The sequence below is a fragment of the Notechis scutatus genome, chromosome 1, assembly GCF_049901735.1.
Source record: "Notechis scutatus isolate UNSWTSFEM ecotype Mainland chromosome 1, rNotScu1.2, whole genome shotgun sequence".
In the NCBI taxonomy this organism is placed as follows: Eukaryota; Metazoa; Chordata; class Lepidosauria; order Squamata; family Elapidae; genus Notechis; species Notechis scutatus.
Window position 1 is genome coordinate 157743669 of NC_142009.1, and position 16813 is coordinate 157760481.

General features: G+C 39.1%; 1 protein-coding gene across 1 annotated transcript in view; it reads right to left on the reverse strand.

Moving 5' to 3' along the window:
• The window catches only part of PKHD1 (PKHD1 ciliary IPT domain containing fibrocystin/polyductin), a 282605-nt gene that overhangs the window by 157166 nt on the left and 108626 nt on the right, over positions 1-16813 (reverse strand). Inside the window, exon 31 of the mRNA XM_087952900.1 lies at positions 8781-8993. Coding sequence (XP_087809026.1) covers positions 8781-8993 — 213 coding nt within the window. The remainder of the gene's footprint in view (positions 1-8780; positions 8994-16813) is intronic.

A 16813-nucleotide genomic window follows, 5' to 3' on the forward strand; every position in this document is an offset into this window, starting at 1 on the left:
CATCCATCTGCAGGCCGGGAGTTTGACAGCCCTGGTATAATTCATTCATTTTTCTATATTTCTTTGGATTTTATCCCATTATCTTAATTGGCAATTTTTTTCAGAGTTAATATTTTGTAACAATTAACAAATGCACAGAAAAGTTCAAATGGTGCAAGGTGAGCTCTGTTGGTAGTGGAGGGGAGGTTGCTTCTCTGCAGGCTGCAAAGCAACTTTTGTGTACATCAACGAAACGAACCTGTAAAGATTTCCGGACTTCTCCACAACTGATCAAAACTCAGCTAAAAGCAAGGAAACAGCAAAGTATACCTCTAATTACAGAAAACGTATCCAAAGAAATTGGATACACTCACTTAAATGCTCAGTCACTGATGGCAAGGTAAAAGAAAAAGGACCTAATTTTCTCAGGCTAACAAGAAATATATATATATATATATATATATATATAAATTTGCAGCAGTTTGTGAAGAGCCAATAGTAAGCTGCAGCTTGTATCATACACTGATGGTGTAATGAGCTGCTCCAGACCGGAGATATTGTACAGATGAATTATTTCTCAAAATACAAGCATTAAATAATGTATCTATACCATATATTATCTCGATCTCAATCAGAATGCAGCTGGAAGGGACCTTGGAGGTCTTCTAGTCCAGCCCCCTGCTCAAGCAGGAGACCATTTCAGACAAGTGGCTGTCCAGTAAAACCTCTAGTGATGAAGCACCTACAACTTCTGGAGGCAAGCTGTTCCACTGGCTAATTGTCCTCACTGTTAGGAAGTTTCTCCCGAGTTCCAGGTTGCTTCGTTCCTTGATTAGTTTCCAGCCATAGTTTCTTATCCTGCCTACAGGTGCTTTGGTAAATAAGTTGACCCCCTCTTCTTTGTGGCAACCTCTCAAATACTGGAATACTGCTATCATATCACAACTAGTCATTCTTTTCTCTAGACTAGCCAAATCCTGCAATCCTGTTCTTCATATGTTTTGGTCTACACAGGCCTTTAATCATCTTAGTTGCTCTTGTTTGCACTTTTTCTAAAGTCTCAATATCTTTTTTATAAAGTGGTGAGCAAAACTGGAGGCAGTACCCCAGGTGTGGCCTTACTAAGGCTTTATAAAGCGATACTAATACTAGAATACTAACACTTAATCTTTATTAATTGTAGAAATAGTCCAGAGTGAAAATGACATACTATCAACTTTCTAAATTGTCACAGGTTAATTCACTTTGGTGGGTTAACAAAAAATAATGTTGCATTTGCACAAACCTTCCCTGCCATTTTAATTATGCTCAAATTGCTCTGAAGAAGCCTCCATGTAATTCCACCTCTTTAAAACAAATTGGGTTTCTTCCAGAACTTCAAATTGGCACTCATTCCAGCAAAAATTGGCACTGCAAATAAAGATGATCATATTTAAAGAACTGAGGAATTAAAAGGACTTGAGAGAGAGATGTTTGTTCTGACAGTTTTCAAGACGATGGTCCCACCATAACCTAAAATAGTTTGGAAGCAAAATAATTACTACAGTTTATTCATGAGTAGTTAACAAATATGATAGCACTATAGAGTGGAAAAAATAAAGCTATCAGCCCTAAAGTTTATCTAATACTTAGATTTCTAACAAAAGAAAGGTTGCTAGAGCAAAAACCCAAGAAATTAAATGTATAATTATGTTTTTAGCAAAAAGTCTACAGCTGGAAATATTCCCAGGTATTAAAAGATGGTTGTATAATATAATACTTCAATTGTTTAATTCATTTTCTAAATTATCAACTGACCACTGATTGGGAGAACATAATCAAAAGACTATTTATATCAATGATACCAGAATGCGAAACTTTAACATGAGGCTTAAAATGGACAAAAACAAGTTTCTTGGGTTATACAATAAATACTATAAGACACACTACTGCTTTATGTAATACTGTATTGAATGCATAACAGTAATAGTGGTAAGCTCACTTCATATCAACAACTCTTTTCAGTAACAACCCTGTACTATAACCAGATTTTTTTTTCTTTTTCTCAGCATGAATGGCAATCCAAAACCATAAAAGAAACAGAGAGCATTAAAGAAGGGGGGGAAAGGAAAAAAATGGTAGAGTGTAATATCCAAAGGGAAAAAATGAATATAACTTTACATTTAGTATTTCTGGCATAGATAACCTATCAATAAAACATAATTATTGTACTTAATCAATTGTGATCAGATTCGAGGACATTTATCTTTCACCATAGTTTTCAAACCTATGGTACCTTTTCAATTTTGTAAGACAGAGAAAGTTTCTACAGCTTTAAGAATCAATGCAATCCAATAAAAGATATGTTTTAATTTTCCAACGTTTTTAATAACAAACACAGCATCCAATAGTATAAACTGGGTCAATTTCATATGTTGCATCCACTTATCCTCAAGATCAATTTTTGATGAGTTTCCTCATTTAAAAGGAATTTAAAAGTTCCAAGGAGATTCACCAAGTTGAAATTTAAAATCATCTTCAAGACACCCTGTTGTGCTTAGAATATATGATTCAACTTCAATGACAAAGATTTGTTTGTTATTAAATGAAAATATAGGGTATTCTACAAATGTTTTTAATAATCAGTGTGGAAGTTGGAAAGTATAAGCCTCTAGGACACATTGATCTGCCAGAAATTATTGGGCATGATACAGATCTACATTGCCACATATAACTAAATTGTAAAAGGCACACAAAACAATGAACCATTAAAATCAGGCGATACATGAAGAAGCACAGAAGATTCAGTTTAAAAGTGCATTTTAGCAGCACTTACTTACTTTCCAAGATTTTGTCTCTCAAGGATGTTGAATTGATTAATGAGCAGAAAAAAGGAATGGAAGGCGTAGAACAAATTGAACATGAGTAAACTGAGATTAATAATATCAAGGTATCAAGCTTTACAACTATTAAATTTTACCTTTAAGGCTACATGCTATTTTAGAAATTCTACTCTCTGGCATATCATCCTTTACCAAGTTCCCAATAACACAATAGGACAGATTTATATGCAATAGTGCAATAGCGTTTATGCTGATGCTATTCACTAAAACTCACACGTCAAAACTGTGCAAGTTCTTTCAGAGACCCAACCAGTCTGGATCAATTTTGATAGAAAGGACAAAACTATGGACAAGGCCACAGAGCTAGTTTTCTCTTTGGAAACTTGTCAGGAGAGGGTTTTTTAGGGAATACATATGAACAGTGCCAGAGACATTGATAAATTTCCCTTCTGAAACAATCAATAAAAAAAACCTTCCATTCTGTTCAGGCTTCTATTGTGGACACAAGGGTCATAATTACCTTGTCAAAAATTCAAGTTACCCCAGCTGACTGAGAACCCCTTTAACTGTGACGTTGATTGGCATGCAGTTTATGGGTGGTGTGCCATGACTGGCAGGGGAGCTGGGTGAAGCCAAAGGCAACTGTGAAAATTCTCAATCTACTCTGACCACCTAAATGCCAAACTACCATTCAGAGAGAATTCTGGGAAAACCCAGAGTCATATTAACATATCAAACAGAGAAGCTGACACATTATTAAACAATCAGATTCAACCAACGCTATGGAACAGTTCCTGGAAAATTTACTGATTGAAAGGGGGAATAAGTGGGAGTTATACTCCATTCTGTCTACTCAGAGACAGCTAAAAATGTTTCAGAAGCTTGTTTGTGTAATGATTTCAGTGTGTGCTTAGCTACAACTATTTCAGAAATACAAAAATGTTGTCAAACACTTCAATTTGTTTTATTCTATAAACAATTGGTACCTCAATGTGTTTGGATTTGATGTAAGAAGCATGAAGGTGCAAAATAAGTGTTCTCTTTCCTATCTTATTTCGAGAGTGGCGTGTGTGTGTTTCCACTATGGATTATATACTTTTGTTGAAATTTAATTGTATACAGTACACACAATGGAATTGTGCTCAGACTGCATATAATTCTGCAGCAAGCCCAAGATTTGTGGCATCATTGCTAAAGTACTGAAAACCAAGAAACATTTCCAAGAATGTCTCATTGTTTTCTGTTCCTCAGCTTCCTCAGCTGTTTTGATTTCCCACTTTCTAGCCACAGCTGAAGACATTGCAACCAATGGATAAAACTATTCTGAAAACAAAGTTTTTTAAAGCAGTGGTCGCCAACCGGTGGGCTGCGGCCCACTGATGGTCCGTGAGAAAATTTTGGTGGGCCACAGCGCACCCGTGTCTGCAACAGGGGTGATACCAGCAGCGGATGGACTGATGCGTGCAGGGAGGGAGGGTAGCATGCGGGAAATCGCAGCATCATAGCCCTTCCAGGGTATTCCCTTGCCTACAAGGGGGTGGGGGTGGGGGGAAAGGAACCTCTGAACTGGTGCTGGGTGTGGGAATCTGATGTCCAGAGGCCGACCAGCCATGTGCTGAAGACCAGGTGGCTGGCGGGGAGATGGGGCAATCTTGCAGTCTCCCTAGCAAACCCGTGTCATGGCTGCTGCCTCCTGACTCAGCGCTTCGAGGAAGCCGAGCAGCAACGGGAAGAGCGCGGACCTCCTGAGCCATAGGAAGTGGCTGCCAGCAATGCCCTCAGATGAAGATGTTGCGAGGGGGAAGCTCGACCCCCTCTTCCTCCTCGCCAGAAGCACTCACATGCCCAGCGGGAAGGAGGAGGCTGGGCGGGTGCCAGAGGGGTAGTGAGTGCTTTGTGTGTGAGCTGGCGAGGAGGAAGAGAAGCTCCTGAGGGGAGGGATCGAGCCTCCCCTTCACAACATCTTCACCTGAGGGCATTGCTGGCAGCCACTCAAGCTCCTTGATGTGTGGAGGCAGGAGGTAACACCAGTTCAGAGGTTCCTTTCTCCCCACCTCCACCCCCTTGCAGGCCAGGGAACACCCAGGAAGGGCTCTAATGCCATGATCTCCCACATGTATCAGTCCATCTGCCACTGATATCACCCCTGTTGCCCCACCTCCCTGCCAGCCATCTGGTCTTCAGCAAGTGGCTCATCGGCCTCTGGACATCAGATTCTCACCACTCAGCACCAATTCAGAGGTTCCTTTCCCCCCACTCCCAGGGACAGAGAGTGGGGGAAAAGAAAGAGAGAGAGAAAGAGAAAGAGGGAGAAAGGAAAGAAAGAGAGAAAGAGAAAGAGGGAGAAAGGGAGAAAGAGAGAGGAGGGAGGGAAAGAGACAGAGAGAAAGAGGGAAGAAGGGGAAAAGAGGGGGGAAGGAGGGAGGGAGAGAGAGAGAGAGAGAGAGAGAGAGAGAGAGAGAGAGAGAGAGAGGAGATCCTGGTGTTTTTGTTTTCTGTGGGAAACGGGTCCAAATGACTCTTTGAGTATTTAAGGTTGCAGAAACAGGCAACCAAGCTAAGTGCCTGAAGGACCCCATCCCGTCAGTGGGAGTCCAGCCGCTTCAGCGAGCAGCATGCTAGATTCATATTAGTGGTCTGTGGAATTAAAAATTATGAATGTTGTGGTCCCTGAGGTCCAGAAGGTTGGCAACCTCCATTTTAAAGTACAAAAGCACAACAAATTATGTTCATTATGGAAATAAGTCCATTTGAGACAAATGGTTCTCTCTACCAAGGATTGTGTGTGTGTGTGTGTGTGTGTTGTGTGTGTGTGTACACAAACATACACAGGTAGAACTAGAATCAAATACTGAAATCTACCCCATAAAAGAATTGTTCCTTTTCACTGCTCCAGACCGGCCAAAGCTATGAATTCATGGCAAGGGAATGGCTGTCAGAAAGAATTATAAAAACCCCACCTTATTTCTGTACCATTCCTATGCCCGCTGCTTGGAATTAGGGCTAGACAGTTCATTGTTGGGAGTGGATTAGAGATCTGAACCTGAGCATTTTATAGAGACATAGTAAAAGAAAAAAATAGGAAAGTAAGAAGTTGTTCATTCTCTCTGTTTGAAATATCAGGTATAGAACAAGAAAAAATAGTCAAATTCACAGCATACATTCCCCAATACTAAAGTCCAGCCAAGAGTCCTTATTATAAATCATGTAGGTTTTGAAGAAGCCAGTTCCTTTTTATTCCAATTAGCATGCAGCTCTCACCTAACATCAAAACATTCTGTGTATCCTGGAATTTAAAATTCAGAATTCTTTCTAGTGAACAAAAATATATAGGACAGATGTAGTCAGCTTTGTTCTCTCGAGTACCTGCATGGTATACAGGGTAAGAGCCAAACAATCATTTCTCTTTCTGTAATCCTCCTATTTCTCTTATTGTTTATTAAGGTATTAAACTTCTCTGTCACCCATCTCACTAATAAAGTGACTCTGTGTGGTTTACAATATAACAAAAAGTTAAAAAGGGCTAAACACAATTAAAATTAGAATAAAAAGATTAAAAGTTAAGAAACAAGATGATGGGCAATCTGAGGGTGAAAATCTTCTCTATCCCGCCAGCCGCACCCACTGTAGCAGGCCCCTATTGGGAGCCCAGGCCAGGCAGAAGAGCCAAGTTTTTAGTCTCTTCTGGAAGGCCAAGAGTTTGGGGATGGACTTCATCCTCTGAGGGGAAAACATTCCAGAGGGCAGGGACCACAGCAGAAAAGGCTCTTGACCTGGATCCTGCCATCTGAAATTCTTTGGCTGACAGGATCCAAAGTAGACCCTTTCCACTGAAATGGGGGGCGGGGGGGGGCAGGTTAGTCCCATCAGGATAAAGTAGTTCCTCATATATTCTCATTCACTTTCTAATAGATCTCTCTCTCTCTCTCTCTCTCTCTCTCTCTCTCTCTCTCTCTCTCTCTCTCTCTCTCTCTCTCTCTCTCTCTCTCTCGTAGAAAACTACAGAGGAATGGAAGCTCCTTCTTAGCTGAGAACTCAACTAATATATTGTGGTGGGCTCTCAATAACCTGTCCACAGCCATAGTTTCACTCCATGTGTTTCTTTTCCAAACTGAAGAAACAAGAACCTTTTGGATTCTTGAGAACATTTTATATACCTAAGACCTGTTAGGTATTCGCACCCACTTACATTACATTATTTTTGTATTTTGCTAAATATGGCTTCCTGTGGCCCCTATTTTGCTCCATTTCTATCAGCAGCTGGAATTTACCATGTGGATTCACTAACAGAAGGAGGCATCACAACCACAGAAATATGTAAGTAACAGCTAATGTCAGTGGTGGGATTCATTATTTTTTTTACTACCAGTTCTGTGGGCGTGGTTTGGTGGGTGTGGCAGGGGAAGGATACTGTAAAATCTCCAGTCAGAGGTGGTATTGGCCGGTTCTCCGAACTACTCAAAATTTCCGCTACTGGTTCTCCAGAAATGGTCAGAACCTGCCAAATACCACCTCTGGCTAATGTAGCCTTAGTTGAACAAACTGATTTTATTAAAAATTAACCCTAAGTTCAGAAGTGCCAGATTCAGGGTGTTTTCGTCTGATGTTATTTGGCAGAGTAAACAATGCAAATCTTCTGCCATTTGAATGCAAATATTCCCTCCTTGGCTAAATAAATCTTAAATACATTTTAAAAATGTTTGCTCCATGGTAAATAAAGTGGGTCATCCCCTATCTCCTACATTTAAAGAAAAGGAATTTCTGGTAAGGAAGTGGAACTTTTGGATACCCAAAATAAATACACAGAAGCATACATTCAGTTCATGGAGATTCTCTAACACAAATAACAATGATCTCGCAAAGACATACTCAGTGGACTTTTTTTATTTGTCCATAGGTTGTCTAGAACTGGAAGAACTTTCAAAAAGTAAAAGCAAACTATAGCAAAATAAAGTGACTACAGATTCCTTGTCAGATCCCGGTTTTATCTCTTGTCTTACAAGCTATTATTGCTATTAGTGGTTCCATCAGGTCAAATGTCCATTATTAACTGGGATGTTAGCATTTTTATTAATACCATTAGATTCAACTCAGTGGTGGGATTCAAATAATTTAACAACTGGTTCTCTGCCCTAATGATTTCTTCCAACAACCAGGTCACCAGACTGCTCAGAAAGTTAACAACCGGTTCTCCCGAATTGGTGAGAACTGGCTGAATCCCACCACTGATTCAACTCCACTACAAAATATGTTCCTGATCTACTTCATGGATGGTTAGACAGAACAGCAGCAGGGAGTTACAAAAAGAAATCTGTACCCATACTGCAAAGTTACTAAAGATGGAAAAGAGCAAGATTCTGCATGTGTTTCTGACAAGAGGTTACAATAGAGCTCAGATGGAGCATAGGTTGATGGCCAGAGTGGCCAAGAGGAGAAGTGGGAGGTACAACTGACATTGTAAACCTAAATGGAGGTTGACACACCCATTTCAGATATTATGTCAGAGTTTTATGTCAATTATCCACTGAAACTTAGCAACAAAATTTCCGGGAGGAAAGCCTGTCTCAACATCCTTCTTTTCCCTTAACCAATGACAGTTTAAACTGATGGACCTTGAATTTCAGCAATATCTGGAGGGCCACTTGTTTATTGCTGTGCTCTAAAACTTGGCAGTATGAATTGTGAAAGCTAAGCACCTCTAAATATCTCATTATTTTTTCATTAAACCTGACCCATATTCACCACAACTAGGAATATTATCCAAATGCATATCCATTTGCAGTGGCGGATTAAGGCTCACTGGTGCCCTAAGCACTGACAAATGTTGGTGCCCCCCTCCTTTGTACATACTGTACATACGAAGCCAAGCTTAGGCTACATAAAAGTTTTTGTGGTGCCTGGTGCCCTAAGCACATGCTTAATGGTTAATACACCACTGTCCATTTCATAGCAAAAACTTTTCTATATACAGTAACTCACCATGCATGGACAGGGTTCCATTTCTCACAGCCAGAAATTTTGCTCCATATGGGGAAAACACTTCAGAATAGGCACTTCCATGAAGATGGATATGGGCAACGTCACAGAATGGCTTCCTGGGAGATCCAACCTGAAGTTCTCCTCCATCAGACACAAGGATGGAATGAGCGTGAAGTTCTAGGGGACCAGGGCCAATAAATACCAGCTTGCCACCTAAAGTGATCAACAATAACAGTAACTGTAAACAGTCATAAGATGCAAGATCATTCACAGAGTAGTAAAGTCTTGATTATTATGATTTTCAGTGAAGAAAGTAAAGTTGGTTCCCTAAAACTGGAGAACATCTTCTCAATGTAACTTTAGAAGAAAAAATGGTAGTAAAAAAGATAACCAAATGTTCTGATTCTAGTCCCCCCCCCCCCCCTGACTTTAGCTTACTTTCTCCTTCTAATATAAAATCATATCATCATAGGGTTATCAAAGGGCTGGCCTTTAAAATAATTTTATTTATTGCTCTAAACTTTAAGACATTATCTTCTGTATTGTATTCATCCAAGCTTGGAAATTTTGCCACATTAAATTTGAGCTCCTATAGGTTTCCCTGAACATTCCAGAATGATGCCTTTCTGTGATTTACTTCTCTGAAAAAGTAATTCATTTGTACTGTTTTTCCTCTATTCTTTGGCTTCAAAACCTGTCTATTTTGCTCCTATAGTTGTTTTCACTATCAGTCTAATATGACTGATGGTCTATAGATAACTTTCTTTGTTTCAGTTTCTATTCCAACTCTGTTTTCCATTTTCTTGGGATTCTGAATTGCTGTGGCAATCCATATGCTGGGAAACCAACATGCTAATTCCCTTTCAGAAAGTTAATGATTGTTTGCTCATCATTGGCAAGCACACAAAAATGTTTCTATTTGCTTAAGAATGTAACAACCATGCTGAGCAAATTGATCCACAATGAGAATTAAGCAAAGTTTCCCTAAATTAGTGTCTCAAAGTAGCTCTTCTCAGAGAGGAAGATTCACTCTATGTCACACTTCAGTAGAAAGATCTTCAAATTTCTTCCTAGCCATAGTTGTGAACACACATTTTTTAACATGTACCTAGGGATGGAAGACCTCTGACAACAGCTGACACAGCCAATGTCAATGCATGTGATAAAGTACAATCATAAATATACTTTTCAAGTGATATTAAAAATCTAATTTCTTTTTTCCCCAGTGGGCACTTTTTTTCTCACTGTCATTTTTGAAAAAGCCAGACATTACTAAAGAGAAAGCTAATGCCTGAGTGATAAAGATATCCATAAAGTAGGATAGAAAGAATTGCTATGACAGGTAAAGATTACATTCCAGTCTGTTAAGCTAATTATAACATTTTTCAGAGTTTACAGGCATTTCTATCTAAACAAGTAAATGACATATAATGTGTCTCAACTGCCAGCCTTCTGAACTCATCCCTTTCTGCACTTTATTAATTTATAATAAATATGTAGCTTTTACTCTACAAGGATAATACACACATACACACAACCTGCTTTCTTTTTTTTCATAGCACTTGCTCTGTTTCCCATGAGCAGAAAATAATAAATGCTGATTAACCGAAGTATTTGGCTCCAACCTTTCTTACTGTTTATTATGACTACTCAAGAAGGCAAGGAATAACTGTCAGGTTATCCTGAAAAATAAAAATGAACTCTACTTACAGTAATTACGATGGTCTTCCAACCAAACTAAATATATATAAATATAAATTCAAGTATATCACTTTGGTACAATAAGAAGAAAGAAATTTTCCATCATCTTTCTTCTTTGAAGGAAGGAGATTAAAAGAAACATTCCAGAACTTCCCAGAAGATATCAAATCTAGGCATAATATCAGAGAAGATTTACCTTGGATTGTAACAGTATTTGATCATTTGATAGTAGGGGAATAGACCAAGATGAATTCTCTGCTGCCTAGAATCCATGCAACATCAATGAAGCCCTAGCAGGAAATGCATAGTATCCCTGGAAAGGCATAGGTAATGGGACAGCAAATCTAGCTCTCCCTTCTTCCATTCAGTCTTTGTTTTCTCATTCATGTCATTTTGGCATCACTGACACAGTACATATTTATGCTGCTTATAATAACCAAATATACACAAAATATATCAGCAGGCAACTGCAATGCCCTTTTGATTCTACTGAAAGTTTAGTCAAATTAGACTGCCTTTCTTTCTTTCTTTCTTTCTTTCTTTCTTTCTTTCTTTCTTTCTTTCTTTCTTTCTTTCTTTCTTTCTTTCTTTCTTTCTCTCTCTCTCTCTCTCTCTCTCTCTCTCTCTCTCTCTCTTTCTCTCCCTCTCCCTTCCTTCCTTCCTTCCTTCCTTCCTTCCTTCCTTCCTTCCTTCCTTCCTTCCTTCCTTCCTCTTTCTTTCTTTCCTAAGAAGGAAAAAACCCACTTTTAGAAATTTGCTTTTAAAAATCTATTGTATAGTGCAAGATGAAGAGATGAGATGAGGCAGTCTCTCTCTAAGGGAATGTAGTCCAAGAAAAGTTTCTTCTGTATAGAATGCTTATAGAAGAGCTATGGATCATAAGAGTAAGGTCTTCCATCAGATATCCGTGGAAATGGTATCTGAGTATAAACTGTCTGGAACAATTGCAAAGAGAGAGGAATTGAAAGAGAAGCCTAACAATATAATTTAGACACGTGAACTTCCAGTGAAATATTCAGTGTCATTCCTCTTATAGGACTTTATAAATCTAGTTATGGGAATTTCAGAGAAAGTAAAAACAATAAAGGAACCACCAAGACCACTCCCACCAACAATGACAGGGCAAGCCATTGGAATATGAAATGAGAGCAAACTCCAGCTCCCTTCTCGCACTGCTGATGTTTCCTAGTTTGGTAATGAAATGTGTACAAACTCAGAGAATGCCAAGGACCTTAAAGTAAAGACAACATGATGCAAATGTCAGCATTCCAACCAAACTCTCCATCCCAAATTCGGCACTCAAAGACAAAGTCCATCCAAGTAAGAATCCCGGGCTTTGGCAAAGCTTGTGAGTAGCGCACATTTTTCCAACTGCTGCCGGACTTAAATGCAAACTACTCAATGCAAGAAGCCTCGTGAATAAAATACCTGAATTTCTCATCCTCTTAAATATGGCTAACTTCGACATTATATTTGTCTGTGAAACATGGCTCAATGCATCTCTCCCCGACTCCATTACCACAGTAAGAGACTATCATGTTTACCGATCAGATCGTGAAAATCGTCGAGGAGGTGGTGTTGCTATATTCTATAAAAAATCCTTACATCTAAAAAATATCCAAGTTACCCAGGAGCTTGCCCTTCCTGAAACCATCATCTGTGAACTATCCTTAAATATCACAATTCGATTCTTACTATGTTACAGAGCACCTGATTATGACATCGAACATATAAACAAGCTAAATACACTACTAACATGGGCTACATCCTGCCCATACCCTTTTATCTTTCTTGGAGATTTCAATCTACGTCATATTGACTGGACCCTAAATAATTGTACAACTGAAATCATACACACAACCTTCTTCAATGCTATTACAAATCTAGGTCTTGAACAACTAGTAACCAACAACACTAGACTGAACAACTGCCTCGATCTCATCTTCTGCAATAGTTTGAATTTAATTTACCGAATACAAACCAAAGAACCCTTTTCCAGTAGTGATCACAATATGATTGACTTTTGCCTCAACATACGTCCACGCAAAAATCACCACAACGATGTCATCCCTAGTTGTAACTTCAAAAAGGCAATTATGATCTTATAGATAACGATCTCTCATCCTCGATTGGCAATCTCTATTCACTGGATGCAATACTGTTGAAGATCATTACAACATATTTTTACTTGAAGTCAAAAGAGTCATCAAACTATATGTTCCAACAACAACTCCAATAAAAAAAAAAAAAGCAGATTACCCATATCAATAAGGAAACTTCAATCCAAAAAGAGATCACTCTGGCGGAAAAACAAATCTGGTCACGTTGCTAATTTCAAAAACCGATATAAAAATTTATGCCACCAGATAAAGACCGAATGCACCAATTACCACATTAAACAAGAGGAAAACCTTCTAAGCACCAATTCCACCCGTGCTTTTTACAATTTTGTAAACAACAAACTAAAAGACTCAAGGTCCATCCCTCCCTTGATAGGACCTGATGGTAAAGACTGCAGCGACGACACCATTAAAGCCAACATCTTTAACACATTCTTCGGCTCAGTGTTTGTAAACAGTAATGGATCATGCCCAATGTTTCCTAGCCGTACCACAGACAACAATAATGATCTAATACATATCAATTTTACAGTAGACAACGTTGAAAAAGCACTACGCAACCTAAAACCATCTCTATCTATTGGACCGGATGGAATATGTGCCTACTTCTTAAGAAAACTATCCGCTGCCATAGCCAAACCTCTAAGCATAATCTTTGAAAGATCTTTCAGAACCAGCTCCTTGCCCAACCTATGGTTACAAGCCACAGTCATTCCCATCTTCAAAAAGGGAGACCCAAGCCTAGTTGAAAATTACAGACCAATCTCCTTATGCTGCGTCACCTGTAAAGTCATGGAATCAATTATTAACCAATCCATCATCCTCCATTTAGAGACAAACAACCTACTCTCCAATAAACAATTTGGTTTCAGAAAAAAACTATCCTGTAATCTGCAACTCTTACACTGCAAAAACATATGGACTACTCAACTCGACCAGGGCAAAGCAATAGACGCAATCTACATAGACTTCTGCAAAGCCTTTGATTCAGTGGTACACGACAAACTACTCCTAAAAATAAAATCTTATGGTATCTCTGGACAACTGAATAACTGGAGAGAAGCATTCCTGTCAAACAGACAACAAATGGTCAAAATTGGGAACGCCCTATCAAATCCAGTACCTGTCAATAGTGGTGTTCCCCAAGGCAGTGTTCTAGGACCAACTCTCTTCATAATCTACATAAACGACCTTTGTGATCATATCAAGAGCAATTGCGTTCTCTTCGCTGATGATGTAAAGCTGTTCAATACCACAGACAATACTACTACCCTTCAAAAGATCTAGACTATGTATCTGAATGGTCTAACATATGGCAACTCCAAATCTCAACAAATAAATGCTCTGTCTTACATATTGGTAAAAAAATCAGAAAATAAAATACAAACTGAATAGTCAAGATCTTGTTGATGACCCAAGCTCTGTAAAGGACCTGGGAATACTCACCTCTAATGATCTAAGTGCTAGAGCTCACTGCAACTACATAGCCAAAAAGGCATTAAGAGTTGTTAACCTAATCCTACGTTGCTTTTTCTCTGGTAATATCTCACTACTAACCAGAGCATACAAAACATTTGCTAGACCAATACTCGAATACAGTTCATCAGTCTGGAATCCTTATCACGTATGTGATATTAACACAATTGAGAAAGTCCAGAAGTATTTCACAAGAAGAGTTCTCCACTCTTCTACCCGTTATAGAATACCTTACGCCACCAGACTCGAAATTCTAAAACTAGAAAACCTCGAATTACGCCGTCTTCGGTCCGACTTAAGCATGGTATATAAAATCATACATTGCAATGTCCTACCTGTCAATGAATACTTCAGCTTTAACCATAACAACACAAGAGCACACAACAGATACAAACTCAAAGTAAACCGCACCAAACTTGATTGCAGGAAATACGACTTCAGCAATAGAGTGGTCAATGTCTGGAATACTCTACCCGACTCTTTAGTCTCTTCCCCAAACCCCAAAAACTTTAACCTTAGACTGTCTACTATTGACCTCACCCCTTTCCTAAGAGGTCTGTAGGGGGCGTGCATAAGCGCACCAACGTGCCTACCGTCCCTGTCCTATTGTTTCTCTTATTCTTTTATTTTTCTTATATGTACCCATTTCATATATTCACAACTATGTATACACTTGTACTTATTATCTTGTAAACAATTGACAAATCAAATAAATAAATAAATAAATAAATAAATAAATAAATCAGAGAAGTCATATTGGCGAATCTGAATTCCTGCATTTTCCCCTGCTAAATTAAACTCACATCCAACCCCCTTTCTGATGACTCACAAGTCACCCTCTGCAATCCACCTCCATTCTGAACTCCCGCCAAGTCCAGTCACTCCCCTCCAAACTCCAGCGACTCGGCCTTGAGCTCTGGCGAAAGAATGTTGTTGGAGATATCCTCCCTTCTCACTTTGCTCTCCTTCCCATGGATACCTATCCTCCCTTGTGGCAGCCGCAAATCTGAAGAAAGATGGATAGGGGCTGACAGCAAATTTGTCTGCCAACCTATGAAAGCATTGCACATCTCTCATTAGAAATACCAGCATACCACCACCCAGTCTAACATCGTAGCCTAGTTGAAGGCAGTCCCTATAAAGCCTTGCATTACAATGAGTCAAAGTGTTTTTTTTAAATCAATCACACATTCATAATGCAATAACAGTATCAATTCCAGATCCCAATTCATCAAGCTTTTAAACGGGTGCTGCATTTTTAATATGTTAGAGTTCTCTCATTAGGATTAATGAAACTCAATGTGTGCTTAAAGTCAAGCAGCGTATGAAAGCACTTTTCTGGATCAAAGCCTTCTTCCCACTCAGAGTTGCATGGAGGCAGCTGCTTGAGCATTCTCAGTCAGAAATCAACTCCCCAAACTGATGCCGATGCTGCTTGGCCATCTGCATGTGTGCCCATCTGTTCTGGTGGCATGTGTGCTCTCCTGCAAGCTGCTTGGACTCTTCCCTGAGAGGGCCAGTGCCAAGTCATGGTGATTTAATCAGCAGCTTGAATAGAGCATCTTGTTTGGAGTAAAACTGCTCCACGTGAACCAAACTGAAGCAGCATTGTGTTTGCTGCACTTCATCAATTGTGGCTAGGTTTGCCAAAGAAAGCAAGTGCCAGAGTAGAAGGAAGGTTATGACCATTGCATACAGGCATTTGTGGATGGCAGGAGCAGCAGCAATGGTAACAGCTGCTGTGGAAACCTATTTTTACTTATGGGGACTTTTCTACAGCCTTCAGAGAGACAGAAAGTCGAATAAGACCAACCACCATGGCAGTTGATCACTTCTTTGATTAATGGAGCTACGAGATCTAGTCGCATTTTGAAGTGGAAGCGTGGGGACTTAAAGTGACAAAAAGGCAATGGAGCAAATGGAAGCCACAGTCACAAGCCATAGGTCCACTTTGTGACTGTCACACATTCTGCATTTAGAAGCATGCCAGGACCATTTAAAACAGTGCCGAATAAGGTTAAGACAAGTGGTAGTAATATCTCAACAAAAGCCAATCTTGAAAGCATTTTGCTTTTCAGATCAAAGTTTACATGAGCATTTTTATAATTCATGGAACCTTTTTTTGTGTGGTGTCCTGAAAAATATAAATATAATACAGCTATATATAGTAATATTGATATACCGTAGTTTGGCAACTAAAGAGAGGAAGGAAAAGTTCTGTCCTAAGCAGCAGTTTATTTCCAAATTAGCCGCAGATGAAAACAAAAGAGCTAATTTCAAAAATGATTTTACACTTTCATTTATTAAAATATCCCTCTCTAAAATAATAGAGGGGGAAGCAACTTACATGCACAAACACATTACATGCCAAATTCTGACTTATCACAGTTTCTCCGTGATGAGTTAAGCCATCAATGATGATAAGATAGCAGTTTCTTCTACATGCATTTCTCTATGTATTATTATCCACTGTTTTGATCTGCTGCAGTGTTATCTGTCACTTTTTAAAAAAAAGGTAGGCTAAAAGGTTTTATTATTCTTTCAAGCTCAAATGAAACCCTTCTAAGGCAATGAACAGCATTGTTTTCCATAAAAGTAAATGAACTAGCAAGACACTGTGCAGCCTTTCTGCTAGGCTAGAGTTGGCCTGCCTGTAGCACAGCTTCCATTCTCATGGATTTGACACCCCACTTTTGTTTATAAAAGTTAAATCTCTCAGTATGGGGCAAGGGTGGA